Genomic DNA, 27,933 nt, shown 5'->3' on the forward strand with positions numbered 1-27,933 from the left:
TTTAGTAGTCAAGTGAAGGCCTGCAGGGTACTGCTTTTCTGCAATATCTGCAAAAAAATTGTTAATTTCTGGAGGAGTTTCCCTTGCCTTTTTTTTCATTTTTGCTGCTTTGAAAGACTAGGAGGCAAAAGGAAGAGTTGAGTTTGGGGACGCCAGGGGCTTCTAGTAGATGGTTATCTGTTTAAATAAAGCCCTGCAAAGCTGTGTCATTGTGAAAGGAAAACACACATGTAAGGGAGATTTGAATTTAAAAAATAGTAATTGAAAGATACAAAAACAGAAAACTTTTTAAATTAAGTTAAGAAATGTTAAATTACAACAATTTGTTAAGTTTTAAGAAGTTGAGCGATAGCCTTACCGTACCGATTTCTCATCATTCATATAATAAAACAACATATTACAGAATGTAACTTTTCTTGCTTGATAAGAAGCATTTGGACCATGGGCTTTTTTACAAGATTACTTCTATTACATGATGGCACTTTTTGTGGACAATGGATGTGCCCATAATAGATCTAGTCATAATGCCCACTGCCCCAAAAACAAAAGGTGCTTTTCTGTTGGCTCATCAGAATGTGGGCTACAACCGGCATTTGCCATAGTGTGACACACTGTATGTCAATGGCTCTAAAACACCTTGAAACTTCACCATCCAAATAATAATATCACCTAGACTAACATTATATGAACAATGTTTTTTACTTCTGCTTTGGCAATTTAGATATTAGGATATTTACTAGGAATATATTAGGAATTCACAAAATTATTGAATTCATGACTTTAAAATGTTTAACTAACACATGTGCATCATGGCAAACCACGTCTCTCCACTATGATGGCAGTCTGATGCTGTTTTATAACTTTAGCCTGGCCTGCATACATCAACAGCAGTGCAATTCCAACACCATATACAGCATGTACCGTATTTTCCGCACTATAAGGTGCACTGTAGTCTACAAGTTGCACAAGTCACATTGTTAGCTGTTATTCAGAGTCTGGTCAGTGTGAAACCCTAAACCTGTATAACCACTCACTCATATCGAAGCAGCATTTTTTGTTGTGTGCGTGTGTGTGTTTTACAGGAACAAGCTGTCAGAATCATACAAGCTAGTTTTAACTCGTGATGCAGTTTATTAAATATTTCAACTGGAGCCAATTTCCCGTTAAGTGTCATTACAGTGTTTCTGCACACGCGTATGCCTGCAAAGTGTCACAATTAATTGGAGTTCATTTCCAGGAGATCATTTCCGACTGTTAGGCAGGCTGTAAAAGCACATCACCATGCACGTAATTACACAGGGAGGCACAAGCAGCCTGCAACATTTATCTTCCAGCCCAAATATGAGAGGCTGATGATGAGGTGTTTGTAGAGGCGTTTATGTCTTTATGCTTAAATGAGCCTGCCTTCTCACATGGCTTGAGCAGCTTTGCTTGATTTTTACCAAAAATAAATATTTAGCAGGCTAATAAATAACCAACTCACACGTTTTACCATAAAATACAGAACAGTCAAGAAACAACAAGTCAATTACATCCAAATTAACTGTCCATTCAGCACGAGGCCTCCAGCTGTCCTAAGCAGCTGAAAGCAGAAATTAGTGTTGTGAGTAATTGAGCTCTCTGCTCAAGTGAACCCTTGCTTACCTTTCGCTTACTGTGCAGATGCTTTAAACACAGCAAATAGCACAATTCTATCTTGCTGGCTATGTGGCAAAGCCCTGGCAGTGCAAGACTGTATGTATAAGACAGTAGGAGCATGTGTAGTGGACATTAAAAAGGGACTCGATATATGTGGAATACCGGAGCAGAACTCTGCAACTGCTGCAGACATGCACATTAATGATAAATCTGCGAGCTGGATGATGCACTTCAACTTTAAGAAATGATGCGCTCTCTGAAAAATATCATCCATTTGTGAGGCTGCACGTAGGTATGTGTGTGACAGAAGGTTCCGGGGCTGCTGTGTGCAGTACCGGTTGGCAGGGCGACTGTCAGGATGGCCCTGTTTCCTGTGTCAGCTCTAAAATAGGTCCAAACGCAGCAGAGATGCTCAGCACACTCTGGCTATTTACAGCAAGCACAGTGTGAGCGCAAGATGCTGCCAAGGTGTGTCGTCTCAGAGAAGCTTTGTGAATGCTGTGCGTGGAGTCAAAAAACATGGAGAAGCTGAATTTGACTGGGCAGACAGACTATATAGGATGTGGAAGACTTTTTTTTAGAAGATTTGAGAAGATTTTTTTTTATCCTAATTAAATGTGTACATACTGTATATGCTTGACCTTGAGTGCTCCATATGTGACAATATTGCATATACGTAGTAAAGGCACTGTGCCCTGCTTATGTCGTGACACATGCCTCCTGTTGACTGGCATGTTGCCCTCCCTAACCAGTAAACCCATGAAACCAGAATACCATATTTTCCGCACAATAAGGCACGCCGGATTTTAAGGCACTGTCTTTTTTTAGGGTCTATTTTTGTACTTAACACCTATATGAGGCGCAACATGATAAAACATGCAGCATCCAAAAAGTTTAGTTGAACTTTATTCTATTATTTAACAATACATACCATATTTTTTAACCGTATATTTACATATATGTATTTTTTTTTTACTGTACATACCGTATATTTATTTTCCCACAAATCCATCAAAGTCCTCATCTTCTGTATCTATCTATTTGCCGACCATGTTGCATGTTGATCATAAATTTTGCTAATTGTATTTTTCTCTCATCAGTGTTTGGTCCTAAAACAATAAAATAAATACTGCAAAAACTACTTTGACAAGCAGCTTTTTTCCATATAATGTAGCGTGACCATTTGTCTTTATGTATCTTTTGATTGACTGGCCACCAGTCCAGAGCTTCTCACCCAAAGTCAGCTGAGGTAAGCTCTTGGTCACATGTCACCTTGAACAAGATTAGATGAAACATTAATACCAATGTATTGCAACATGCCATGTGTAACTGGAGATAAACGGATACTATTTGCTGAGTCCGTGCTGCTGTTTGGAATAGGAACATAGTTTTGCATGTTCATTACATTGTTTATAAACTGGTGTCATTAGCATTACTACATTATGTAGAGGGAGACATTTGATTCAAGTAGACTATGCAGCCAGTGACTGTTTCTGCCACATTTGCAGAAATGTGTTAAGTAGTTGGACAGTGGAACCTTGGTCAGTGTACGCCTCAGTTAGCATGTTTCAATAATTAAAAGAATAATAAAGAATGTGAGAAACACTATTGAATTCAAAGACATTTAAAAAAAATTTAAGACAGCAAAAAACATCTTGTAAACATGAAAAAGGACACAGTGACACCATTTTAAATTAAAAATGATGTTTGTCTAACCAGTCTGTTATCTGTTATAACACTTTTGACCATAACGCAATAAATGGGTTATGCTTAGAATGGGTCAGTATGCGTTCTTCTTGTGTGTAATCTTCTTCCTTGGGTGAGTGTAGTGAGGAGAAAGGAGGAGGAGTAAAAAAAAAAAAAAAAAAAAAAATCCATAGTCTTTTCATCCTCCTGTGGCCACTGCGCCTGTGAGACAGCAGCTGTGGGAATGGAGAAGGATCCAAGCAGCCCTGCCTCTGACCTCCCTCTACTCCAACACAAGTGTGGAGATAAACAGGGCCACAAGCATCACTAACATCTTTCTCAGGAAGGCAAACACAGTCTCTCTCGCTCACACACACACACACACACACACACTGCACAGACATCTCATTAAATCCATTGTAGGTGAGTGTTTGCAACAGCAATGTGCCACTGGGAGAGAGGTCTATTAGGGCTACTATCAAGAGACGTGGAAGGGAAATGAGAGTTTGTATGCCACTACTCTGTGCATCACATTTCGGAATTGCATATACGCTTGATGTCTATCTCATGATCACCCGAGGGATCAAGTCTGTATGAGTACTTATTGGCTGACACATTATGATAGTGTAGGGACCAAGTCATTAATTCTCTGGTTACCTCTGCCACTGAGGTTATGTTTTCATGGGTAGTTTGCTTGTTTGTTGTCTTCACAGTTTGATATTTAAGATTGGTCAATATTTTTCCTCATTCAGATTCTTGGAAGTGAGTGTTAATATATGGTAAATCTCTTGTAGATTGTAATTCTGTGCTTTACGTATGTGGCAATATAATCATTTTACATTTTCACATCATGGATGAAACGTTTAGCTCCTTTTAGCTATTAAAAGCCTAGCCTGTACTTATTCACTCATTGATTTTAGTAATGACAAATTGTACATTCTTGGCTTATGTTTGCACTCTTTGATTGCTTTCCTGCTAACTTTCGCTAAAAAGGCTGAAATTAACTGGAACTGAATAATTGTCTATGATAAAAATCACAACTGCACTCGATCCAAAGTTTGACTACAACACCAGGTGGAGATGTGCCATTGCCAGATGCAATTTTAGTCTGTTTTCAATTACTGGGTCCATTTTTAAGTCAGACAAGGCCGAACTGGTGAGGGTTGATAAGGGGATTTGCACCATTAAGGATGTGGTTATTTTACATGATTTGTGTGAACACTTTGTGCGTTTAATACCCAGTAAACCTGTATAGATATCACGTCACACACCACAAACAGTTTGAATTAGTGTAAGTTCAAATTTATAAAAAAAAGTCATTTTCTTCCTGAAAATTGGTTTGAATTTCACATGATGTGACTTGCATTCAACTTTAGAGCTTCCATTTAATTAGTAGAAAGCATTTTACACTGTAATGTAGGAATACTTCAGAAACATGTTTTCAGGCACCATACCTCAAAAAAAAATAGCACCATACAAACAGCTAGTGGGAGTTGTTATGGTTTATCATGGGACATTAGCGAAACTCTGCTCTCTTTTGTTTCAGTTTGGAGTTACATACAGATAAATAAATAGATATTATCAGTTTATCAGTATTTCAAATGGGGGGAAGGAGAGGGCATGACAGAAAATGATTGAGAACCACTGGTGTAACCCAAGCTGATGGACATTTCTATTGAGAGAAGTACATATTCTCTTACTCTTTGTGTCTCTTTTTGTTTCCATATCAATAAGCAGCTACTTCCGATAATGTCATCCTACACTGCTGCCCGCTACTTGCAACCAGAGACCATCAGATGGGAACTCATTGCTCTCCCCACACTGCTATCATGACCTCATAGCATATGCATTGCCATGAGGAAATCAACTCTAAGACAGTTACAGAGCATTCCTCTGCCTGGTTAACCAGAGAGTATGAGACAAATATTTACTCCCTTGATTTCTCCTCCTCCAACGCACCCTGGTGTACGAGTTAACAATAAGAGCAAGTCGGGTTTGTAAATAAATACACTAGTTATGTCAACACTCACGGAGCCTTGGAGCAGACTTACAGGCTCCATTGCACTTCAGGCTCTGCTCTACACTCTTTTTTTAATTTCCTTTCTTTGCTCTCGTCCTCCATACATTTACACTGATGACCTCCACTCTCACCTCTTCTTTCCTCACCTCTGTTCTCCCGCCTTTTTCTCCCTTTCCACGCCTATTTCCCTCCCCTCTGACTTATTATTACGATAAACAACCACGGTTTTATCTTGCGTAAGGGATAATACACCATAATGATATGTATTACCATATGTTCAAGATATTCTACGGTATTTTAACTGGACACGAAACAGACTGTGTATGCTTTTTTTCCTTTTTTCGCTTGTGTATATAAACATATTTTTTTAATAATTTGATACATATGAAGTGAAACATTCTTTCCATTAGCAACAAGGATACATGGCTCTATGTCTCTGGGAGTTATGTGTTTTATACAGATGTGTGTATGTGTGAGTAATGCAATTACAGTGTGGATGACATACTCTAGTTAAATGTGCATTTCCATATCTTCATTTGGCTGCTGCCTCTATGTAACCCTGCCTCTCATCACATTTCCCCATTGTCACTGCATGTATACACTTCATACAATATTGTCCTCTCTTTTTCTTCTGTTATATATAATATATGCTCTGATGCTGATAAATAGGAACATGCACAAGCATCGTTGCTGGGGTTTGTGACACAAAATGTCGAAGCTTGTTGTGATTCCAGTGTGTATTTGAGCTTTCTAAATGCAGGTCTCGCATCTGCAGAGGGTGACTGACTACGGGAGCTACTGTATGGCAGGATGAAGTGTGTTCATTTCCTTATTTATCGACTCGCTTGCTTTTCTCTGAGTGTTTGAAATTAATAACAGCCAGCAGAAATCAGACAGAGGGATGAAAATCAGCACTTTCCCTGCAGTGAAGCCATTCATCAAGCTAACGAGGGAGAGAATGGGAGTGGAGAAGGTGTGTGTGTGTGTTCGTGTATGTGTGTGAGTGTGTGTGTGGTGTGATGTTGGGAGACGGGATATAGGGAAGCTGGTGCAATGTGAAGAAGAGAGGTAAATGTGATATTAGGGAAGGTGACGGAAGGATGTTTGTTTGTGGGGAGCAACACAAAGTGTGGAAGGAGGCGATCAGACAAAAACTTAAAGTAGTATAACTAACAGTTAGTTTTGGGTTTTCTTTTTTGTTTCCTGTTTGGTGTTCTTTTTTTGGTTTTCTGTTTTGGGATCATGTGCAGATTTGCTGGCAGAAGCACTTGCTGGTAATTGTTAATCAAGCTATGATTTAGTTTACCTGGGACTCTGCTGGTAGCCACATTATTGTTTGCTGTTGTGTGGGTTTGCTGCATTTTCCATGGACTTTTTCTACCAACTTGCTTATTGTGTTTTGCGTTTAGTTGGACTGGACTCTGTAGCCAGCCTTTGCATTCCTGCATTTGTATATTTTGTGACTCACACTTGTGGACTTGCAACATTCCCTTTCCATCCACCCGTTTTCTATGCCGCTTATCCTCATTAGGGTCATAGGGGATATGCTGGAGCCCATCTCAGCTGACTTTCGGCTGGTCGCCAGCCTATCACAGACTTTCCTCTTTTTCCCCAAATTGCATGTTCTCCATGTGCATGCGTGGGTTTTCTCCAGGTACTCCGGTTTCCTCCGACATTCCAAAATCATACATTTTCAATGATTGTTTGTCTCTCTGTGCCCTGCTATTGGTTGGTACCCCGCCTCACGCCAGCTGAGACAGCTGGGATAGGTATACCTGTGACACTAGTGAGAATAAGTGGCATAGAAATGAATGGATACAATTCAGCTAATGAAAAATTTGAGCAAAAACACAAGTGTTGCGTTTATATTTTTGTGTAGGTAACAATCAACTTAGTCCATTGCAGACAAAAATGTCCCCAACTGCTGCATTTTACCCCCCTCCCCTTCAATGATGGGTAATGATGCTTTCTCCCCAAAGTCCCCGGCTGCTCCGCCTCCCTGACAGTCCACTAGAGACCCAACAGTATCTCAAACCCAGAGTTGGGCTGACTAAGCACATACTGCCGAGCTTGCCTTCTCTGAGCGAAAGAGGTGCTTCTCACTGAGAACTCACGGAAATAATTAGTAAAGTGGAGTGCAGCCCAAGCACGCTACAAGTAGCACTTCACATACAAATGAAGCCATACGCCTTCCCCATATTTGCACATTCAAGCTTACACTGAAAAATGTGTGCTTGATGTATGGCAGTGACGCAAAACTGTTCCCATCTCACTGTACATGGTTGGCTTTATTTTTAACTTTCAACTGTCTTATGGTCATCACGACTAAAAATAGTGAAGTGTCCGGTTTCTCCCTCTCGCCTGAGAGGCAAGTGGAGAAGGCGGAAGGGTGGGATGGCACCCAGTCTTGGATTAATCATCCAGAAGGTTGTTTATGTATTTCTGCACACCCCCTTTCTGTCTCTCTAAGGCCTCTGCACCCTTGCCTGTCTCATTAATTTTCCCCTCCACACGAGAGGTCAATCTGGATCGATGTCACCTGCCCTCGATTGCAGAGCGCAACATCCTGGGACCCACAAATAGACCTCGCTGTGATAGAAGCCTTACTGTAAATACACGCTGTTCAGAGTATGTGTGACTGACATGAACAAACTGATATAGTGGTATTTTTGAACTGGGTAATTTTGACCAAAAGTGACAGCAAGGTGTTTTTTTGGTGAAACCTGGGTGAGCCCCTCATATTAGGCATAGGTCATCATTTAGTGGTCTGAATGGTGTGCTTTTCCAGCCGATTGAGCTTGTTCATTCTGCAGCAGAGGTCTAATTGGTTGGTCAGCTTAGGTAAATTGACCCATTATGGGAGAAAGCAAGCAGACGCGAAAAGGGAAGAAAAATTGTTTGTGAGGAGAGTTGGAGATAACTTAACCATTCAATGTAGTAGAAAGGCCTGGTTGCCTTCTCAGAGTTTTTAACAATTTCCTCAATTTCTACAGATGTTCAACCCACCAAAATGCTGCAAATAATTTGCCTATTCATTTGCACAAGGTTGAACATCAAAATGCATGACATTGCACACAATATAGTGTAAAAGATTTCAGCATGCGGAAGACTAATTAATGCATGTGTACCGCAAAACCAGCTGGATTTAGTGTTTCATGTGATGACACTCTCCTCCGAGACACATGCAATAGACCTTCACATCATCATCCTGTCATGTTAATCGTTACAACCCTCTATTGTAAATCACCATTTCATAATGAAGAAACTTTCAATAGTTGACCAATTAAAAAAAAAAAATAGTGACCTACTGCAAGTTTATAAACATTGCAAGTAGATTTCACAATGAAGGTCGAATATTCTTGAGTGTAACCGGTTAACTTTTTAATGTAAAAAATTTGACTCTTCTTTAGCCATCCTCCTCCTCCACTTTATTAGACGCTACACCTGTCAGACATCAGGAAAATTTTTACGATGCATCATTTAAAACCTATTTTTGTACTATTTTTGACCATCATGGATGGCCATTAATTGTTTGAATATTTGAACAAGACTGTCATCTGGTTTCTGTGGTGTGTTCAAGTGCAACACAGGTATGTGAGGCAATGTAGCAATCGGACTCCTGCGGCAATTTCTTTGACGTCAGTTCACTGTGTGTTTGCCCCTTACAGAATGCTTATGTGATCACACACACGCCGGCTGCAATCTATATTTGCACTCATATCCCACTCACATTTTTTCACACACTTATATATACTGTATAAGCGTACACACACCTGGTGGTTTATCTGTGTCAGCATATCTTGGGTTCCTTAGCTCTCATGGGAGCTCAAGCATTTTTTTTTTTTTGCATGGTGAACTCTTGAAGTGTCTGTACTTCCACCCACACTGTCCAGTCCCATAGGGAGGTTAACATGTCTTCGACTCCTCACCTATCAAATATCAGAGTGGCTTTAGGTAGAGTTACAATCATTTTGGTCGCGTCTGTGCATTCCTGGCCGGAATCAGGACACACTTTCCCCAGGCAAGGACACCAAGACCTGGCTCTCCATCTCCATCATTCAACTTGTCCCCCTGGAGCTACGTGGCTCGACTGCTCATTGGCACTCCCCTCTCCTCATATACTTTGCATAAAACAAAGACGTGCCTCTCGCATGGTTGAAACCTCTAAGAAAACGATGGAGCGGACCACACCGTATGCGGCCCCTCCGCGCTCCACTGCCAGGCTGTCAGAGCACCGCTTCGGTACCTTACAGCGACATGGCTAGGGCGTGGAGATTTACGAGGCCGTCTGAGATAGACATCCTCATGCTTTTCCACTTTAATTCGTTTAACATCCGTTGCCTTGGCATTGTTTATATTCCCCACCCCTCAGTTGGGAGCATAGGGCACCTAATTCACAGTGATGACGTGTGGAAGGAGGGGATCGCTGAAAACACTTCATCTATGCAAGATTTGTCCTTGTCTTTCTTGATGGCTTTTATGCTACCTCAACTCTTGAAGTGAAGTAAAGCTGGAGAACGGCCAGCTGCTGATCACACTTCACCTTGACTATTTGGTCACAATCAAATGTATAGTCGCACATGCAACATGCAACAAATCTACATGTGAAAGCATGGTATGCATAATGTTAATTGGTGAGGATAACGATTACATATCAGTACTTTTTAGTTTGTCCCAAGATTGAAATAAGATGGGAAATGGAAGTTAGACGGAAATCAAGTAGCACAGTACAGTAAAACAATTTCTGCAGAATGTCTGATTTGTTCATCATCGACATTCATTGTTGAAACGGTTTTTCCCATAGGAAGCAATGGGGATTGTTTGCTGTAAGTGGATCGACTTGCATGCATCGCGCTTTACTGTGTGTGCCTGGGAAGTTGTGTATGTGTAAATCTGTGTGCATATACAAAACAAAACACTACAAAAAATGGAGTCCTGCTACAGCATACCTCAGATACATAGTGGACTTGCTTGCTTGCTATCCCTTTAGACATGAAATAGCAATCCTAGTCACCTTTACAATCGTATTACCCAATAGAGTAGAAATAATAATAAGCCATGTAAGACATAAATAATAATAATAATAATATGCTGAGATGAGTAGTGGCTGGACACAAAGTGCTTTCTGGGGTTCAGAGTTGATTTTTACCTTACTGTGGGTTATGTCTCAAATTGTAGTCTGTGTTTTTATTATTAGGCATTATTGTGAGAAAATTCAAACCTGCAATAAAAGCTTGTTTTTCTGCCAATCACCAAACATTACAGCAGCATTACTGACATCTAGTGACCAAAGAAAAATACTACATATCACTCACAGTGTCTTCTGAATGCCTTATACTTGGATTTTAGTTTATTTTGAATTTTTTATGCTCAATGAGGTGAAAAAAATACACAAAAAGTGCTTCAATGTGAATATTTTTTCATCTACAAAAGGACACATTCAACCTTGGAACATCACGATTTATTTGTTAATATATTTTTGAAAAACCGTGATAGAGTGAGGCTGTGAAATTGTAACCGCAAAGTGGTGAGACAACTATACTTAGAATTTATGATTGAATCCGCCATGCAGGCACCTTTGCTATCACATCATTTCAGATTTGGAAAATACACTGTTGCCCTAGACGAGGTTAAAATAATCCTGTAACAATATATCACATTCAAGTTGAATATATCATTGAGCATATTAATTGTATTGAGACAGGATAAATCAAAGATATCTGCTATTGTCGCGACAGGACTCTCCACTCTACACACACAAAAAAGACTGAAAGACATGTGTTTTTACCTCAGGAAGCCAAGGGCACGGAGGAATGGGGTTTGAAATCACAGATGGAGGAATTTTCTGGATGACCTAGAGGAGCAGATAAGATTGGGGAGAAAAAAAACACAAGAGAGGATAAATGACGATCAAGGTAAATACACACTGTACCATTTGCTCTCATTCCTCTGTTTCTTCCAGCATGTGTCATTCTCTGCCACCCTGTCAAACACACACAATAAATGCACCAAACAATCACAAAGAAACAAATAGTTCCACTCCGAGAGAGAGATTCCCTCTCACCTTGTCTGTCTCGTGGAATACAGTACATGCATCACAGTAAGTGTGTGATGCAGAGGGAAATGTAAAAATTTGCATGCAAATAGACTTTACAGGCAGAGCCCCATGCATCAAAACACTCTAACCACCAGAGACAAAATATCTAACCACACTGTGTGTCTCTGCACACAGAAGACAAAATATATATATTTTTTTACCTGCTCAGCTTATTAAATTTCACAATTAATTCTTCTATAAGGGACTAAAATTTATCACACAGACAAATGAACTGTGACGCTTGGCATTTCTGGTCTTTGCTGCTGACACTTCATGAGAGACACTTTCATTTTCACCCCCCTCTAAAAGCACACCTCAAAGTAGGAGAGCAGGTGTGTTCAGAGTTCCTCTGACGCTCAATAAATGTTATGTGGAAATGTTCGCTTAGATCTCTGCTCCCTGTGCAGGGATGCCAAACGGGCCCAGAGAGGAAAATAGACTGCACTAAAGGAAAGTTTAAATCATTGCATTTTCAAATAAGTGCCACATAAATCTCTTTTACTGATTGTGTACAAACAGAGGCCTCTTAATTAGCTTCAAAATATTTCCCATTCAAATAATAAATAGCCTTTTTTTTGTGTACTCACAGTTTTTGGAACCCATTCACCGTTATGTGCATTTGCTGAGGGATGGTGTTGCATTTATTTAAGTCACCGGCTCTTGGTCTGGGTCCATTTACAGACATATAAAATTACCACAGCAGGTCCCGAGCACCTCATTACCAACATAACCTGCAGCCAGTCTTTCAAGGACAACTCTCTAATGACACCACACGTATCCGCTTAATGTCTATTTGAAGCACACTGTGACTTCCCTCTGTGGAGAGGAGAAAAAAAGAGGAAATTTATAGAAATAGCTAAAGCATTCTCAGATTGAATAAGCACCTTAATGGATCCCTGATGTCAGTTTAATTCTAAAGGAGTTTAGTTTTTCCGCACTCTATCTCGCTCATATAGAATGACAGGAGACAGGATTTTCATTATCTTCATCATCTGCTGGAAATGTGTAAAAACAATCCGCAGATGTGACTGCCATTCAAGACACTTCTTATCTAAACTCTGCATATTTAAGACACGTATCACGATATTTATGTGCCTCAAAGTTTGTGTGAAGCAAGTCATAAAGCACAATAATAAACCAAGGCAAAATAGAGTGTGCTACGTGACTTCAAACAGAAAAGGTGCTGGTGATTCAATCTCAACTAGTTTGCTCCATTCACTCTCAGGCATTCCTGATTTGGACAGCATTAGGCCCTGTCCACATGGGAAGGCTGCTGGGATGTTTTTTTTATTTTTTATTTATGTATTTTTTCCACGGGTTGAAATAGTCAGTGTCCACCCTGTGCCAGATTAGTAAATAGATGCATCCAGATGGGAACTGATCACTGGGTGACAAGAATGTAATATACAAGGCACACATTCATGCAGCGCTGTAAACAGACAGAACCATGGGCCACTGAAGAAGAAAGAACGCATGCGCATAAGTCCATCGTCTTTCCAGGGCTCATCTAGACTGACGAGAAGTAGAATTACGCCTGTGGGTCATTTTAGAGAATAAGACAGTATAATATTAGGAGAATGTGTCAGTGGAAATATTCAAATATTATGTTGGCTTTTTATCAAAGCTCACTTCTGGTCATGTGACAGAAACGAGGGGATGATGGGTCGGTGACATGGTTTTACATAAAAACGACAAGCCAATGCTGCAAGCCATTTTCCATTTCGGGTCATCCAGAACACAATGACCGTGTAGATGAGAGCCTGAGACAATAAAAAATATTTTGCTGTAAAACAGGAAAAAGGAGTTCAGAACTTTCAGAGATTCTCTCGTCTCTTTAACATTAATACTTAAAAAATAACAATTACTCTATTTATTGATTTAACCAATTTGTTGTCTGATTACAAATTGGCTATAAGATGGCATAAAATATTTCCCCAAGGATGTTTGGTGGGGTACATTGTGGTTATCTACAACCATGCGGAGACTCTGCTGAGTAATGCCCAAATAGTTTCCAACCCAACTGTGAGCTATTTGAATTAGTGGAATAAAAAAAAAAACAAATTTAGTTATAAGAGGAAAATTTTAAATTATCCTGAAAAATAAGGGAAAATGAGGGAAAGAAGGGACATTCCGGCAGAACCGGATAGGATTATTTTGTTTTCATGCAAGTTGAAAACTGTAGGGCACCAGTGAAAATGGGAGAGTTGACAGGTATGTACACCCCTCCTATCACAGGTCACATTCTTAATAAGTCGTCCAATATAAACCTGCTAACAAACTAGAGCTAACGATATTCTGTTGCTCAACCAAACATTGTGCTTGTGTTTTTACTTATGCGGTATGACGCATCAAAGTCCAATAAAAAGCATAGCTGTTTAAGACAGGAAATGGGTGGGAAACAAAATGTGAATAATCTAGAATTGACTGGTTTCTGTGGCATGTCGGATGTGCTTGTCCATCTCATTTGGTGGGTTCTGGGTAAAGGAAATGAGCATGGAATCCCCAGGGCAGGGATTACTCTAATGACTTTGAAAGCAACCCTTTGTACTGTCACTTTTGACCTCCACTCATCGTCCTCTCCAGAAGATGACAAGCGGATACGCATACATACATTAGTGGGCAAACATTCACGTGTCCACACGGACTGATTGTGTGGTAGTGCACCAAAAGAATGTAGGTGGATATTCATCCACCCATTATCTATGTCTATTTATATCCTCAATTGGGTTGCTGATGTTTAGATACAAATTATTGAAAATATAACTGAACCTTTATGTAAAAGAAAAAACTTCAAACTCGTACAGTGTATAAGTGTTAACTGTCACCCTACTTTTGGCGCAGCCTTTATGTGTGTATGTTACTACTATTACTACTACTACTACATCAAACGCAACAAAAGTGCAGAGGAGTGATTGTCCAGCCCAGGAACACAAAGTATTTAACAGAGGAGCCAACAATCAAAGATTGCCTATATATAAAAGCAGTATTGCATCTGCTTCTAACTGAAGGACTGCTGCATGAAAAAATCAAATAAAATTAGGATAAACAGATTAAACGTCTCTGATGACGTACGTTCTGCTTGCTGACTTGGGCTGATTTAGACCTTGGCCACATGTTGCATGATGTTGCGTATCAGTAAACAGTTTAACCTCTTAATTTGACAGAGGAGCACATCTTTCGAGGATTTTAACAATTCTGTAGAAAGGAGGATGTTGTGTAAACCAAATCTGTCTTGCAAATGTCATAATCACATAAGGAATACAATGCAGAGCAATGTACGTATGTTCACTTATTGTCTGTGAGAATTTTTTCTGTGTGGAGATACTTAAAAAAAAAAAAAACATGCGTGTGTTATTATTTTTGCTTGAACTGATGTTTGCCAAACAAGGAAACAATCAAAATGAGCATGCAAACGAGTTGAAAGAGGACATCTTAACCAGAAACCCAATTTTCATTTTTTACATACCACTGCAAACCTCCAACACATGGCTATAAAAGCTATTAAAAAGATTCTTTCTTTGAATTCACAAATATACCCTTTGAATGGGACTAAAGGACAACAATTATCCATCCTAAACTTCTTGAATACGTTACTCTTACATTGAAATGTGAAAGTAGCTGCACCGTGGCTCAGATCAAATAGATGCAATTAGATAAATTGAGGAAAAAGGAGGCTTGGCTGTGAATTGCGTAGCGTGTGCACGCATGCAAAGACGCGACAGTGGCACAGCTGCACAGAGCTGCGCTCTCGATTTATCATCCCTACATCGCAGGAGCTAGTGGGCCACACTACTATTAATCATCAGCAAAATCATTTAATTCAGCACAAGCCCAACTATTGTCTGTCTCTCCCCTCAGTCGGCTGTGCAAAACAGCGTGCACCTCTGAGGAAATCACTGCAATAAGAGCAGGCGTGGGTACCTAAAATGACCTAATGTGCAGCACATTTGTACTTGTTGGAGTCACAATGCATTTTTGTTGTAAAATTCAACTTAAAGCTACACAAAGGCGATGGACTCTAACATATGTAGCTTTGCTAGTTTTTATAAAAAAGTGTTTTGTTTTGTTTTTTGCTTTTTGGGGGGGCTTTTCACAAGCAAAGTGTCAAAGTTGTAGGGTTACATGAAAAGTCCAGTCTCAACCTGCCTTCGGAAGCCTTCAGTGTTTGCTGACACTGTTTCATCAATGTAATTGTACTGGAACCATTAGAAGGAAAAGCATACCCATGAGACTTTCTCTGTCCAAAAACTTGAACAGTATGTTTTAGAGTTTAAAAGTTCAGTGACTTTCTAAAGAAATAGTAATAGGAATCTAAAAGAAATGTCCCAAACCAAACAAATTACAGGATTGGGTTTCTTCTGCCCACTAGCATTGGCACCTTTTACAGCGCCCCCTCACATGCCTGACACGACTGTCCCCTCCCTGCCTGACACCCCCCCACACCCCTCCCGTATATCCCCCTCAACTCGGGCTCTGCTTTGAGCCAACATCCATGCAGGTCCTTTGCCAAACAGGATGAAGTAGGGTGGAATTGAAAGATCCACAAATAACAAAGTGTGAGCACACACTGTCCAAAACCTGACAACAGATCAAGCAACACGCAATGTGACATGCGGTGGGGGGGATAGGCAACATGCACCTATCACATCATGTAGAGAAATGCACTCATGTACACAAACATGAACATGAATTCATACTCTGATTAGAAGAAAAAAAAGAACACTCCATCGCTCGTAATGGGAAAAAAAAAGCATGGCTATAATATTGAAATGTATTATTATTTCACTGATTGCTATTTATTTTCATTTTTAGGCCAAAATAACATGGTTTAGTGTTTACTACTATCCATATCAAACCGTACACAATAAAAGCCACAGTGTGATTCCATCTAATTTATGTGTCATGTGGCTCTGTTGCATGTGTATTGAATATGTTTACATGCAGGACAGCTCTGCTTCTAATATTGTGTCTCAACTTAGCACACCATTTTTCTTTCATAATAATTTGGTGTAAATACCAGTTACTAAAACCATATTCCTGGGTGGTCTGGGGGAAAACAATGCATGCAATGCAAAAATAAATGGTGTACTGTTTTGTACAGCAGAACTCTTGATTGTTTTTTGTTGTTTGTTTGGGATCACAATCCTGAGAACAAATAAAAGAAAAGTGAGAAACTTATTGAAGGCAATTATACATTTATTGCATATCATTTAATTGTATGAAATGACAAAACGAGCACATATGAACATCACATATGGTTAGTGAGTGAAATCATTTTGCACAGCAAAATATATATATTTATATATTTAGATGTATGTATGAAGAAAGATTAATTCACATATTCTTAAGAAGCAAAAGGAGCTCCCTCTTTTTTTTCATTTGTACATGCAGGGTATCAATCCCTGACCTTCTAACAATGTCCAGACATTATCAATTATTAGAATTGTTATTGCTTAGCAAATTTTCTTTGAAGTCAACACAACCGTTTTTCCTGAAGTGATGATAAAAGTATTGCATGTTACAAAACACCTAACACGGGCCAAATAACTTGTGGAAAATACTTGTTCTTAACTCCCTGCCTTGTGATGACAGGCAAGAATGTTGAGTGCACTTCAGTCCAAATACTTCAAAAATTAAAAGCACAACAAGCGACCTTTGCTGAGCACATTCTCAGTTGTTAAAAAAAGATTGTGAAAATTTGTGTCGATTCTCACTGTGCAGTGAAGCTGCATGCTGCAAATGCAATGTACCATCCTGCTCACTGCATCCACTGGAGCCCAGCCAGTCGCTTCAAATCACGTCCAAATGCTTTTTGCTTGTGAACTGTATATTAGCAATCTTCACATGGTGGCACTTTTTTGTCTGTTTCTCAATTTACATTTATAAAACTTTGTACTTTATATTAGGCTTTCAAAATCAAATGCTGTCAAATGTACAGTGGGAATATATTTAAATAACAGTAAAAAAAAATCAAATGCTAATTTCCTTTTTTTCTTTTCCTTCCCCCGCCCCCCATCAACCAGGACCCCTGCTGATCAACTTCCATCATATTCACTGCAGCTTAAAGGCGGTGGATGATGGTGCACTTCAACACAGCTGAAACGCAGTCGCACTGTACAAAGGTGGGAAAGTCCTGTCACTTTTTTGTATAGCTGTCCCAAAAAAGTGAGGGGGGCAGGAATGAAGTATGAATGCCATGCTGGACTCATCCCACAAAATAATAAAAAATACATAGCAAAGTGAAATAAAACAATATAAAACATACATGTCCAGCATGCAGGATAGTTCAATACCTCTTTTGAGAAAAACAATGTATACATAAAGTCCTTTAACAAGCAAATGCATGAAATGGCTGGCAATCCTCTAAGTTTGGCAAACACAACAAAATGTCAAATGAATGCACTTGAACATGTATCTGCATACTGGTTTCAAACTTTAAAAAAAGATGGCAAAGGGCAAATTAAGTGCAGGCATGCACTTCTGCTTGGATCTTTAGACACAGCAAGTCTAAGAATTGTCACAAAAAGGTGGTTTATGATAGACAAAGTAGACTAAATGAGAGTTCTATCTGGGTAGAATTTGTCCCAGCAGAATGAAAAACAGCTCTCCACATCTAAATTGCAGTCACAGACTTGAGCAACCTGTTTGAAATGTGCAAAATGAAACAAAAAGTTGACAAATTAGTTCTTATTGGGCATTTGTGCCAAATGGAGAATGGAAAAAAGTTCAAATGGAAACTTTTAAAGCGGGGCTGAGAAACTCAACTCTTTCTTTTTCTCTTTTTTTTTTGCACGAATATGTGGAGACTCACATGAAAAACTCCGGGGATGAAGGGTTGTTGTCACTGCTCGAACCACTTTCTCTGAAGCCGTTGCCGATGAGCTTCTCATACTTTTCTTTGTACGCGTCCCTCTCCCGGACCAGCCTGGAGATCTCCTGCTTGAGGTGCTCCACTTGCTGCACCAGTTGCGTCTTCTCGCCCTCCAGGACGTGCCTCTGCTGGACCCGCTTGAAGCGGCACGACTGCGCGTAGCCTCGGTTCTTGAGGGTCCTCCTCTTCTGCTTGAGCCGGATCACTTCTTCCTTGCTGACCCCCCGCAGCTGCCGGTTGAGCTCCCGCACGGACATGGTCACCAGCTGCTCGTCTGAGAAGCGGTCATCCAGGCGCATGTGCGGGTGGTTTGTCCCGGAGGCGCCGTTGGACTGGACGCCGGGCGCCTGGTGGTGGTGGCCGCCTCCGCCGCCTCCTGGCCCGCTGTGGTTGTGGTGGTGATGGTGGTGGTGGTGGTGCGGAGCACCGTTCTGAGCGGCGGCAGCAGCGATGACCGCCGACACCACCGCCGCGGCTGAGCCCATCTCTTCCCCGGCCATGGCGCCTCCCGGGCCGGCTGCGCCTGCGAACTGCTGGCCTCTGGCGTAGCCATCGAACGACTGGAGCTGGTGGCTGCTGTTGATGAGCGCCTCGACCGCGTCCTCGGGGCTGAAGCCCAGCGCCTCTGGATTGAGTTGCTGTTGGTAACCGGACATCCAGTAGAAGTCCTCTATGTGTGTCTTCTGCTCGCTCCCCGAGCCCGGACTGGGTGCCGAGAAGCTCGGGGAGGGGGGCACCGAGCTGCAAGGCGTGCTCATCGGCGTGGAAGACAATGATCCCCCGGCGATGAGGCGGCTGCACTGGCTGATGTTGCGATCGGGCTCCACAGGCTCCTTTTTCACTTCAAACTTCATCAGATCGAAGTCATTAACATATTCCATGGCCAGGGGACTGGTGGGCAGGTCGGAGTTGCTCATTGCCAGCTCTGATGCCATCCTCTTGCTGCTGCTCACAGTCCTCCAAGCGGGCTGAAGAGCAGCTGTCACGCCGGGCTGGTTGGCGAGAACGTGAGCCAGTTTGACTTTTTGGGTAGTTTTGCTTTTTAAGGCGTCACAAAGAGTTTCTCTGCGTCCTGGACTACTTTGGCCTTGCTTGGCGGAGTCTGTCGCGCACACACGCCGGCCGGTGCCGCGCACACAAGGAGCGGAGTCCCTTCTCGGCGTGCGTGTTGTATTTCAAACATTTAACACAACTTTTCACGCGCCTTTTTCTCACGGAGACATCGCCACACAATGCAGCCCTGGAGCGAATGAGCGAGCAGGAGAGGGGTGGACGCTGGAGAGATTTTTGCCAAACAGGCATCACACAGCAGTTTAAGAGCTTTAGAGCGCACATGACGTCAGGCTGCAAGTGGGAAATTGTCTCGGATGAGGAACCAATGGGGTCGCACACTCCGTGAGCTAATTAGCATATTAGTCGACTACACACACACCAACCCCCCGCACCCCCCCTTCTCATGTCACCTGTCAAAGACCATCAGCTGACACTCAGCTGGGAAGTAACCTCTCTTTTGAGTTAGTTCGCAGAACAGTATAATACTATATTATACACATGGTTCATTATTTCAATGGAAAGAAAAAGCACGTGCTTTTTAATGCATTGCTGTTTGGAGCAATAATACTTTTTTAGGTTTCTTGAAATTAATGTCTTTTTCTTTGCTATATAGTGCTGTCCAAACCAATTGATAACATACATATGTATATTTAAAACATATATGACCGAGTTGCGTGATTGATTTCTGCATTTATTACAGTTTATATGTGAGAACGTGGCTGGAAAAGGAAGAAAAAAAGTTAATTTGAGAGGATGGGCCATGTGCTTGCGCACCATTATAAAACTCAACACTGCCACCTTTTGGACATGTCAGGTACTATTTTTTTAAATCAAATCACTTCTAACAAGCTTTCAATGAGGTTTAATGTATTTTTGAACTATTTAACATGATAATAAAATTAATTTGAGCATCTATCTATACCACCTGTCCTCACTTGGATCACAGGTGAGCTGGATCTCATTCCAGCTAATTTTAAGTGAGAGGCGGAGTACACCCTGGACTGGTCACAGGACAAATTATAAATAAGCAACCATTCACACTCACATTCACACATACGGACGACTTAGTCTCCAATTAGCCTAACGTGCATGTTTTGGGGCTGTGGGAGGAAGCTGAACTACTTGGGAAAAAACCAGGACAGTACAAGGAGAACATGCAAACTCCATACACTCTAGTAGTGATTTGAAACCTGATCTCTTACAGATGTGGTAACCAGTATTCCACTGTGCTAATATTTACAAATATACACATTATGTCATTAGCAACCCATCTAAGATGAAGTTATTGTGTGTGAACATGAACCATGTGTTCCATCCAAACTGATCCCACGGCCATAAAGTGACATTTTATCTAAGCACCAGTGTTGCAGGGCGGTCATATAATCAGCTGGTTTTCATTGCGCTTTATCTCAGTTCAGAGGTCTCCTACTTTTCACTCAACTTGTGTACAACACAGCCATAAGACTGCTGTACAATACTGCAAGTATGTGACCCCGCGCTGCTCCCTTTTCACCTTTATGTCCTATCTTGTTAAGTCATTTTTAGCCTTCACTGTCAGAAGATAGTGTCTTCTCCATAATGCTCATTCACTCGCAGTAACAAGACCAGGATGGCATTGCATTCATGTGGAATTTAGTATCGTTTGCATGAGTTCCCCATTGTGCGCTCCATAATGGCAAAAATGCAATAAACGGAGGGCACATGGCACATTCAGTAAAAATGCTGCAAGGGAGTGAAGCTGACTGACATGGTGCTTGTAAATAATTTCTCGACTATTTAGCCAGTTTCCCACTCTTAGGAAATGTTGTATTTTAGATTTGTTGTGTTTTTGCCTTTTGTCTGCCTAAAAGCTACTAAATGGCCACAAAATGAGGGCACTGGCCAAGGAAGTTTCAGTCTGAAACCAGCATGTTTCCCTTGTATCAATATTGAGACAGGCGAGTGGTTTTGTGAACATGTTCCTTATTTTATTAGTTAATAATGCATACATGTTAATGTCCACAAATCAGACAATGTGCAGGTAAAACATACCACTGAAGGTCTCCAGTTTAATGTTAATCCAGTTCTTTGTTGTGGTGTATTTTAGGCTAAATTAGCCAATTCCCTGCAAAAAAGACCCATTTTGTGACATAATCCTTATAAACTCTTGGCACTTGGCATTCTGTTCAACTCTTTTTCTGTTACACGTTGTGCCTCGGTTTATATTGTCTAGCTTCGATACAACAATGAAGTGAGTGCAGACATATCCTGTGTTTCCACATCAATACAGCACTCTGATTTTTGGATTAGACAAAATCTCAACTACAGGCCTATTGTTTCTATTTCCACGCTGTTGCCCTGTCATCTGTTTGGGCTTACCTGCACAGCAGTGGCCCGTTCCCCGGGGTACGTCCACAGCAGAGCGAGACTAATACACAAACGAAGGGAGAGCTCATTAGTCATGACAGAAGAAAGTGGCAGAGCTAAATTAGCTGCTTTTGTGCTGGCTGAAGTTATTGATGATGCCTAGCAAGCAGAGATGTGCACGGAGAGAAGAGAAGGAATCAAACCACCTAGTGCACTGGAGGATGTGGAAGAGCCCAAAAAAATAAGTTTGTAATATAATATGTCTGCGATGTCTCATTTATTTTGGCCATTTGTAATAGAATACATCTGAAACCATAGCAACCACTTTAAATAGGATAGGAACTACTGGCAAGTGTGGCAATTTTTTTTGCCACCAGTGGCCTCATTAATGCAGTCTGTCATTGTTTCCACAAGCATTTTACCATGCATGACACTAATGGGTATTTATCACGTACCTCTGGACAGAAACATGCTTAATATGAAAATGCCTGAGGAGTAAAACACATTGAAACAAAAAGGAGTAAAGTCTATTTCAAAAACACATGCACAGTTATTATAAAGTTTAAAGTAAAGTATTTCTCATGTAATGAGACATATGCTTCAGGACTATTGGTTTTCTATTGGAAATGGAAGTTTAAACTTGGTATGGGCATAATAATCACTGTGTGAAATTGAGTCTCGATAAATAGCATTTCCACACAAGTGAAGGTAGTTTGCTGTATAAAGAAGCAATAACCTGACTATGACAAGTTGTGCCTCCACAATTTGTAGTATTAACCTATGATGCGGGGCCCTGGCAGCAAGCGTGATCAATATACAGTTGTCGCTCACTACATCGCATTTCCAACATCACTACCTTACATCGCTGGTGGTCAGGTCTGGAACTAATTACACGGAATAAACAAGGGGAAACTGTACAGCAAGGAAAGCAACCCAAGTCACAAATAATACCAAGTATGAAGCTTGGAAGATTGACTTCCACAACGAGGAAACTCAAGAGATGAATGCGCGCAAAAAAGTGGTGTTTTTACAGGAAATGGAAATAGCTTTTAGGAATACAACAGGATGCATGAAAACACAGTCCAAAAAACAATGTAGTCCAACTTACAAGACAAAACGCAAGCAAAAGTCACTGGAAGAATGCAACATAGGCATAAATATATTAATAAAACATAATTCAGTAATCCACCCTCAGCCATCTCTGTGTGGAGTTTGCATGTTCTCCCCATGCATGCTAGGTTAATTGGCCACTCCAAATTGTCCATAGGTATGAATGTGAGTGTGAAGGGTTGTTCGTCTATATGTGCCCTGTGATTGGCTGGCGACCAGTCCAGGGTGTACCCCGCCTCTCGCCCAAAGACAGCTGGGATAGGCTCCAGCACCCCCGCCACCCTCGTGAGGAAAAAGCGGTAGAAAATAAATGAATGAATGAATGTTATCATACTCATGTTGTCATCTCAGAATAAAACATTAAAATCATCACACAGTAACTTAACACCCTAAAGGTAGATAGGAAATATACAAGTGTAGAGGTGCTGCAATGATTCATTGAACTGCGTCTGTCGACCAGAGGGAGCCTCCCTCTTCCAATGGGTTGACAAGCTTGTCATGAGTTCCCTTATAATTGGTGATTGGCTCCTGCCGAAGAAAGAACTGCCGTTTCCTCACTGACTCATGAGTGGCACAGTATTTAAATGATAAATAGTAGTTCTGCAGTAAAGGAAATGTCACGAGATTAGAACATGACCATAAGCTGCAGGGTTCAAAGTTTAAGAAAAGCATAGCTGCTTCTACATTGGAAATTACTGTATTTATTTTACTGTAGTATGTGCATAATTTCTGCAGAAAAAATAAAATCTAAAAAGAATGTGTGTTAGTGAATTGTGAGTTTCAGGCTTGAACTCCTCTCACACTGTTGAACGATAGAAGTGGCTGAGTGGAGAGAGCATAGGTCACTGAATTGTTTGCTAGATGTCTGTTTGTTAGTCTGTGCGTGTGTGTGTGTCCAGACAGCTATCTAATCAGCCTATACACTTGCATTCCATCACTTTTGCATTCTGCCGTTAACCTCAGCCCCTTTATGTATCACCACTGGTGATGACCTGAGAGTTCATAAAGCCTCTGCAGAGTCATACAACTTTTAAAATACAGTATATACTAACCTTTTTGAACGCTCTTTGCATTTCCCTCTGTTGAAAGTGTTGCCCTGCACCTCAACAATCAACAGTTGAGTGAGAACAACAAAGCTGGAATATTAATTTTCACCCTAGCAACAGAATGTGGGCACAGCCATGTCATAATGACCCTAATCCATTACTCAGGAGAAGGGTGAGGCTGAAGAGGGTGCAACACAGGACAGAGCAGACACAAGAAGGCCACAAGGAGAGCAGATTTGGACTCTTTAGGTGGATTTTGGATAGCATCTCTGACATTGGTGGCAAGTATTTGTCCCAGTTTGACAGGATGTCTTTGTCTTTCGTCTGGAGGTGTGAGCGCTTCATGAGGATGACATCAGTTTGGACATTTAATGCTGCGCATGTATCCCCCTGCGTCCTATACAACACGTGTCAAATTCCAAATGAATTCTGCAGACCACAAATCTAGACTGTCTGGTATGTAAAACAATCAAAGGCAGCCAGTCAATATTGCTAAACAAATTAGCTATAATTACAGTCACATAAAAACATAAAGCACTAATTTACCGTCATGTGTAAGGCTAATATGTATAGCACATTATTGATATATGAGCTTTCAAGGGTTAACATGCTTTCACACAACATGGACTTTGCAACTATGAGAGCATGTGGCCATGTTTACCTGTGTGTGTGTGTGTGTGTGTGTGTGTGTGTGTGTGTGTGTGTGTGTGTGCGCGCTAGTGTATGCATGTCACTGCCTATGTTGATATGCAGTGTTTGACTTTGATGATTTCATATTAAAGCGCATATTGTATACGGTACACAGAACTTGTCTTCTGTAAGTGATATAAAATTATATAGAATGATAAGTCATTTGTAAAAGGGGGAAGGGGAACATTTTGTGTTTGAATACAGCATATCAGTAAAAACAAGTATGCATGTATTGTATTTGCCTATTTTTTTGCCTAAATTAAGCATTTTCAAGTATACAAATGGCTTCATCAACTAAAATACAAACAACAAAACATTAGAATGATGCATTCAAATTATGAATGTAGTATTCTACATTGGCCACTAAGTGTCAGTAATTGTTCGGTGGGACAAGTACCCTTGAACGTTATCTCGAATAGAAAGACTTGATGAGGCGGACAAAAAATATGTTGCACGTCATCACTAAAGAGTTGTACTACAACACACTTCAACAGTGTGTAAATTTGTACATTTGAACAGGTTTCCACTTGTGTAGCGCTTTTTATCTTCCAAGGTACTCACGGCACTGTTTTATTCAGTTTTTATTTATGCATGTTATTATACACTTTTGTCCTGCACGTTTGACCTTTTAGCAGAAAATAAAAATTTTTGCCGCGTGTGTGTCATCTTTATTTGTAATGTTGGAAATGCCAATGCCAATCATGATATACTTGTAGATACAGTGTAATATAAATAGCCTGCGTTTGAAATTGAAATTATTATAACTGTAAAATATGCACATAAAACAGGTCCTCCCTACTTATTGACCATTAGCAATCAGACTAAAGTGGCCAAAACTACCAATCTGTAGTTTGGGTGTAACCAGTGTAAAAGTGTTGCCCAAAATGTGAATTGCTAATGCCCCCTTGGAAGGAACCAGCGGATTATTCACCGTGGCAACCTACCCCCATGAAGCCTAACTGCTCGCTTCAAAGATTGTATGTATACAGGCATTCTCGGGCTCCCGCATTATGGGAAATATATGCCTCAATACCCTTGCTTATGCCTGAAAATCTCAGAAGTACGTGGCTGCATGCAGGGACAGATAGTCACACTGTCGTTACAATAGCAATCATTGAATGTATATCCTAACGTTAAACTTTGGCAAATTGTTACCGACAGCTGACAGCTATCATGTTTGTGTCTGTTATGTGGGGCATAGAGTACATGGTTGAATAGTACTTGTAGAACCATCTGGGCAGCTGTAATAACTGTAATGTTACTCAAAACTTTGTCTATACAGTTAATAATAAAGGTTTTACGAGGAAAGATATACAAGAGCACAATGGTTACTGGTTACTAATTATTTTGAACTAAAACAAGGCTTGACTGGATGAGCAGTATTACATAAAAATGAAAATATGACAATGACAAAGAAACTTTACAGAAGGTTAACTGCATTGGGCTGTGGGCTAAAACAAAATTTAGGAGATTAAGATGTGTTTTTCAAGGTGTCTAATATCTAATCCATAATGAAACTCAGTGAAGGTTTGTACTCTTGTCCAGTGTCATGCTTTTGTTCACCAAAATGTGCTTCAAAGTAAAACATAGTTTCTACCAGTGAATAGTTGGACACCGAACACATCATGATCACACAGACGAAAACAAGAAGACCCAATGACGCAAATCTTTTCCCAAATGCATACCCGCTTGCACAAATGCAGAGATGCACATGCACATGCGCATGCCCATAGCCTAATGAGAGATTTTCTGACCTTTCTCTGCGTACCCCTGGAGAATATTGATGAATCCCCTTTTAAAAATAACTCTCGCCTTGTAGGGTCATTAAATGATTTACAGTTATTTCACAAACGCATAATTATTGCATTTATTATGCTTGGGACTGGAGAGGGTTATGATTGGACCTAGTAGTGCACACAAGCATGTATAAAAGTTGATTTTCTATTTAAAAATACTACATAGTATGTATCCCAAGAATATATTGGTCACAATAAACTTAAGCATATGTACTACAGTTAGGAACCCTTTCGAGAAGAGGTGTTAGATGCAGATCTAATCAACTTTTCTAATTACAGGATTTTTACTGACATTTGAGGCGTATATTGTTGTAAATTTGAAACTTATATGAGGTGAACCTTTGCCCTGCAGAAACGTGATTAGACACATTTTGTCCCCTCTCAGATCATCACTATTATCTTTGTCCAATAAGACTTGATCTAAAATGGTAATCTACATCATTACAACTAAATTCATTTTATGTCGGATGGCATTAAGACTAACGACCACGACGAAATAGCAGGGTTATGGAATTATCTTAATCAGAGACATCTGACCCGCAAATGTGCATCACCTCTGTCTTTGTGCTGCCTCTGAAATTGCCATTATTATTAAGGCCTTGGTCTGTTTCAATACTACATGGTGTATGTGTCCACGTTAATGATGTTCTCTCAATTGTTACACAGATAAGCTGGTTAAAATGTCATCTGACTGTGACTGAGCGTGGGTCCTCCACAACTCCCTGTGAGCAAAACTGAGCTCTGCATTCAGCTTTAACACCAAACTCAACATTCATTCATTCATTCATTTTCTACTGCTTTTCCTACCAAACTCAACAAATGTAGATAATTTTCATAAACTTGTTTGAAAAACATTTAATTACACTGTAAACTGAATTACATATCTGAAGTCATGAATGATTCTGAATGAAAAGTTTACCATTCATTCATTATTTTATTTTTTTCCCATTATGATAGGGTCAGGCTGCACGGCCGACAAGTGGTTAGCACGCAGGACTCACAGCTAGGAGACCCAAATTCAATTCCACTCTCGGCCATCTCTGTGTGGAGTCTGCATGTTCTCCCTGTGCATGCATGGGTTTCCTCCCACATTCCAAAAACATGCTAGGTTAATTGGCGACTCCAAATCGTCCATAGGTATGAATGTGAGTGTGAATGGTTGTTTGTCTATATGTGCCCTGTGATTGGCTGGCGACCAGTCCAGGGTGTACCCCGCCTCTTGCTGAAGACAGCTGGGATAGGTTCCAGCACCCCCATGACCCTTGTGAGGATAAGCAGTAGAAAATGAATGAATGAATGAATGATAGGGTCTGCCTGACATGCCTCCCTTGGCCATGTCATTGGTCCCCATAGCAAACAATCACTTAAGGATTCCTGGATGACCCAACACTATTATAGTCCACAAAGATAGGGTAAACCAATGTGACGGTGACAAAGATACATGTGTACCATATACATGACTGTGGAGCTATTTCAAGCTCAAAATACTACAAATTGTTGTTGCTGACTTATAGTGGACTAAATATTTTTACATTATTGCAATATGACGTATTCATTTCAAGTAGTTCAACCAATGAAGC

At 40.5% G+C, this 27,933-nt stretch overlaps 1 protein-coding gene and 1 long non-coding RNA gene across 5 annotated transcripts in view; one reads left to right on the plus strand and one right to left on the minus strand.

The window, feature by feature from the left end:
• Positions 1–19,626, minus strand: part of mafa (MAF bZIP transcription factor a) — a 72,850-nt gene extending 53,224 nt beyond the window's left edge. The window contains exons 1-2 of one of the 4 annotated variants that reach the window (XM_058088628.1): positions 18,253–19,624; positions 11,133–11,198 (exon numbers count right to left, since the gene is read on the minus strand). In XM_058088628.1, the coding sequence (XP_057944611.1) occupies positions 11,171–11,198; positions 18,253–19,247 (1,023 nt within the window). In that variant the 5' untranslated portion in view covers positions 19,248–19,624 and the 3' untranslated portion in view covers positions 11,133–11,170. Of the gene's footprint in view, positions 1–11,132; positions 11,199–11,239; positions 11,328–16,630; positions 18,083–18,252 lie in introns of those variants that run through there. The other 3 variants (XM_058088629.1, XM_058088631.1, XM_058088630.1) reach the window with 3 other exon arrangements.
• The window catches only part of LOC131139239 (uncharacterized), a 206,532-nt gene that overhangs the window by 75,040 nt on the left and 103,559 nt on the right, over positions 1–27,933 (plus strand). Inside the window, exons 2-3 of the long non-coding RNA XR_009132205.1 lie at positions 11,138–11,259; positions 17,465–17,563. This is a non-coding gene — a long non-coding RNA (uncharacterized LOC131139239). The remainder of the gene's footprint in view (positions 1–11,137; positions 11,260–17,464; positions 17,564–27,933) is intronic.

The sequence above is a fragment of the Doryrhamphus excisus genome, chromosome 12 (assembly GCF_030265055.1).
Source record: "Doryrhamphus excisus isolate RoL2022-K1 chromosome 12, RoL_Dexc_1.0, whole genome shotgun sequence".
Taxonomy (NCBI): Eukaryota; Metazoa; Chordata; class Actinopteri; order Syngnathiformes; family Syngnathidae; genus Doryrhamphus; species Doryrhamphus excisus.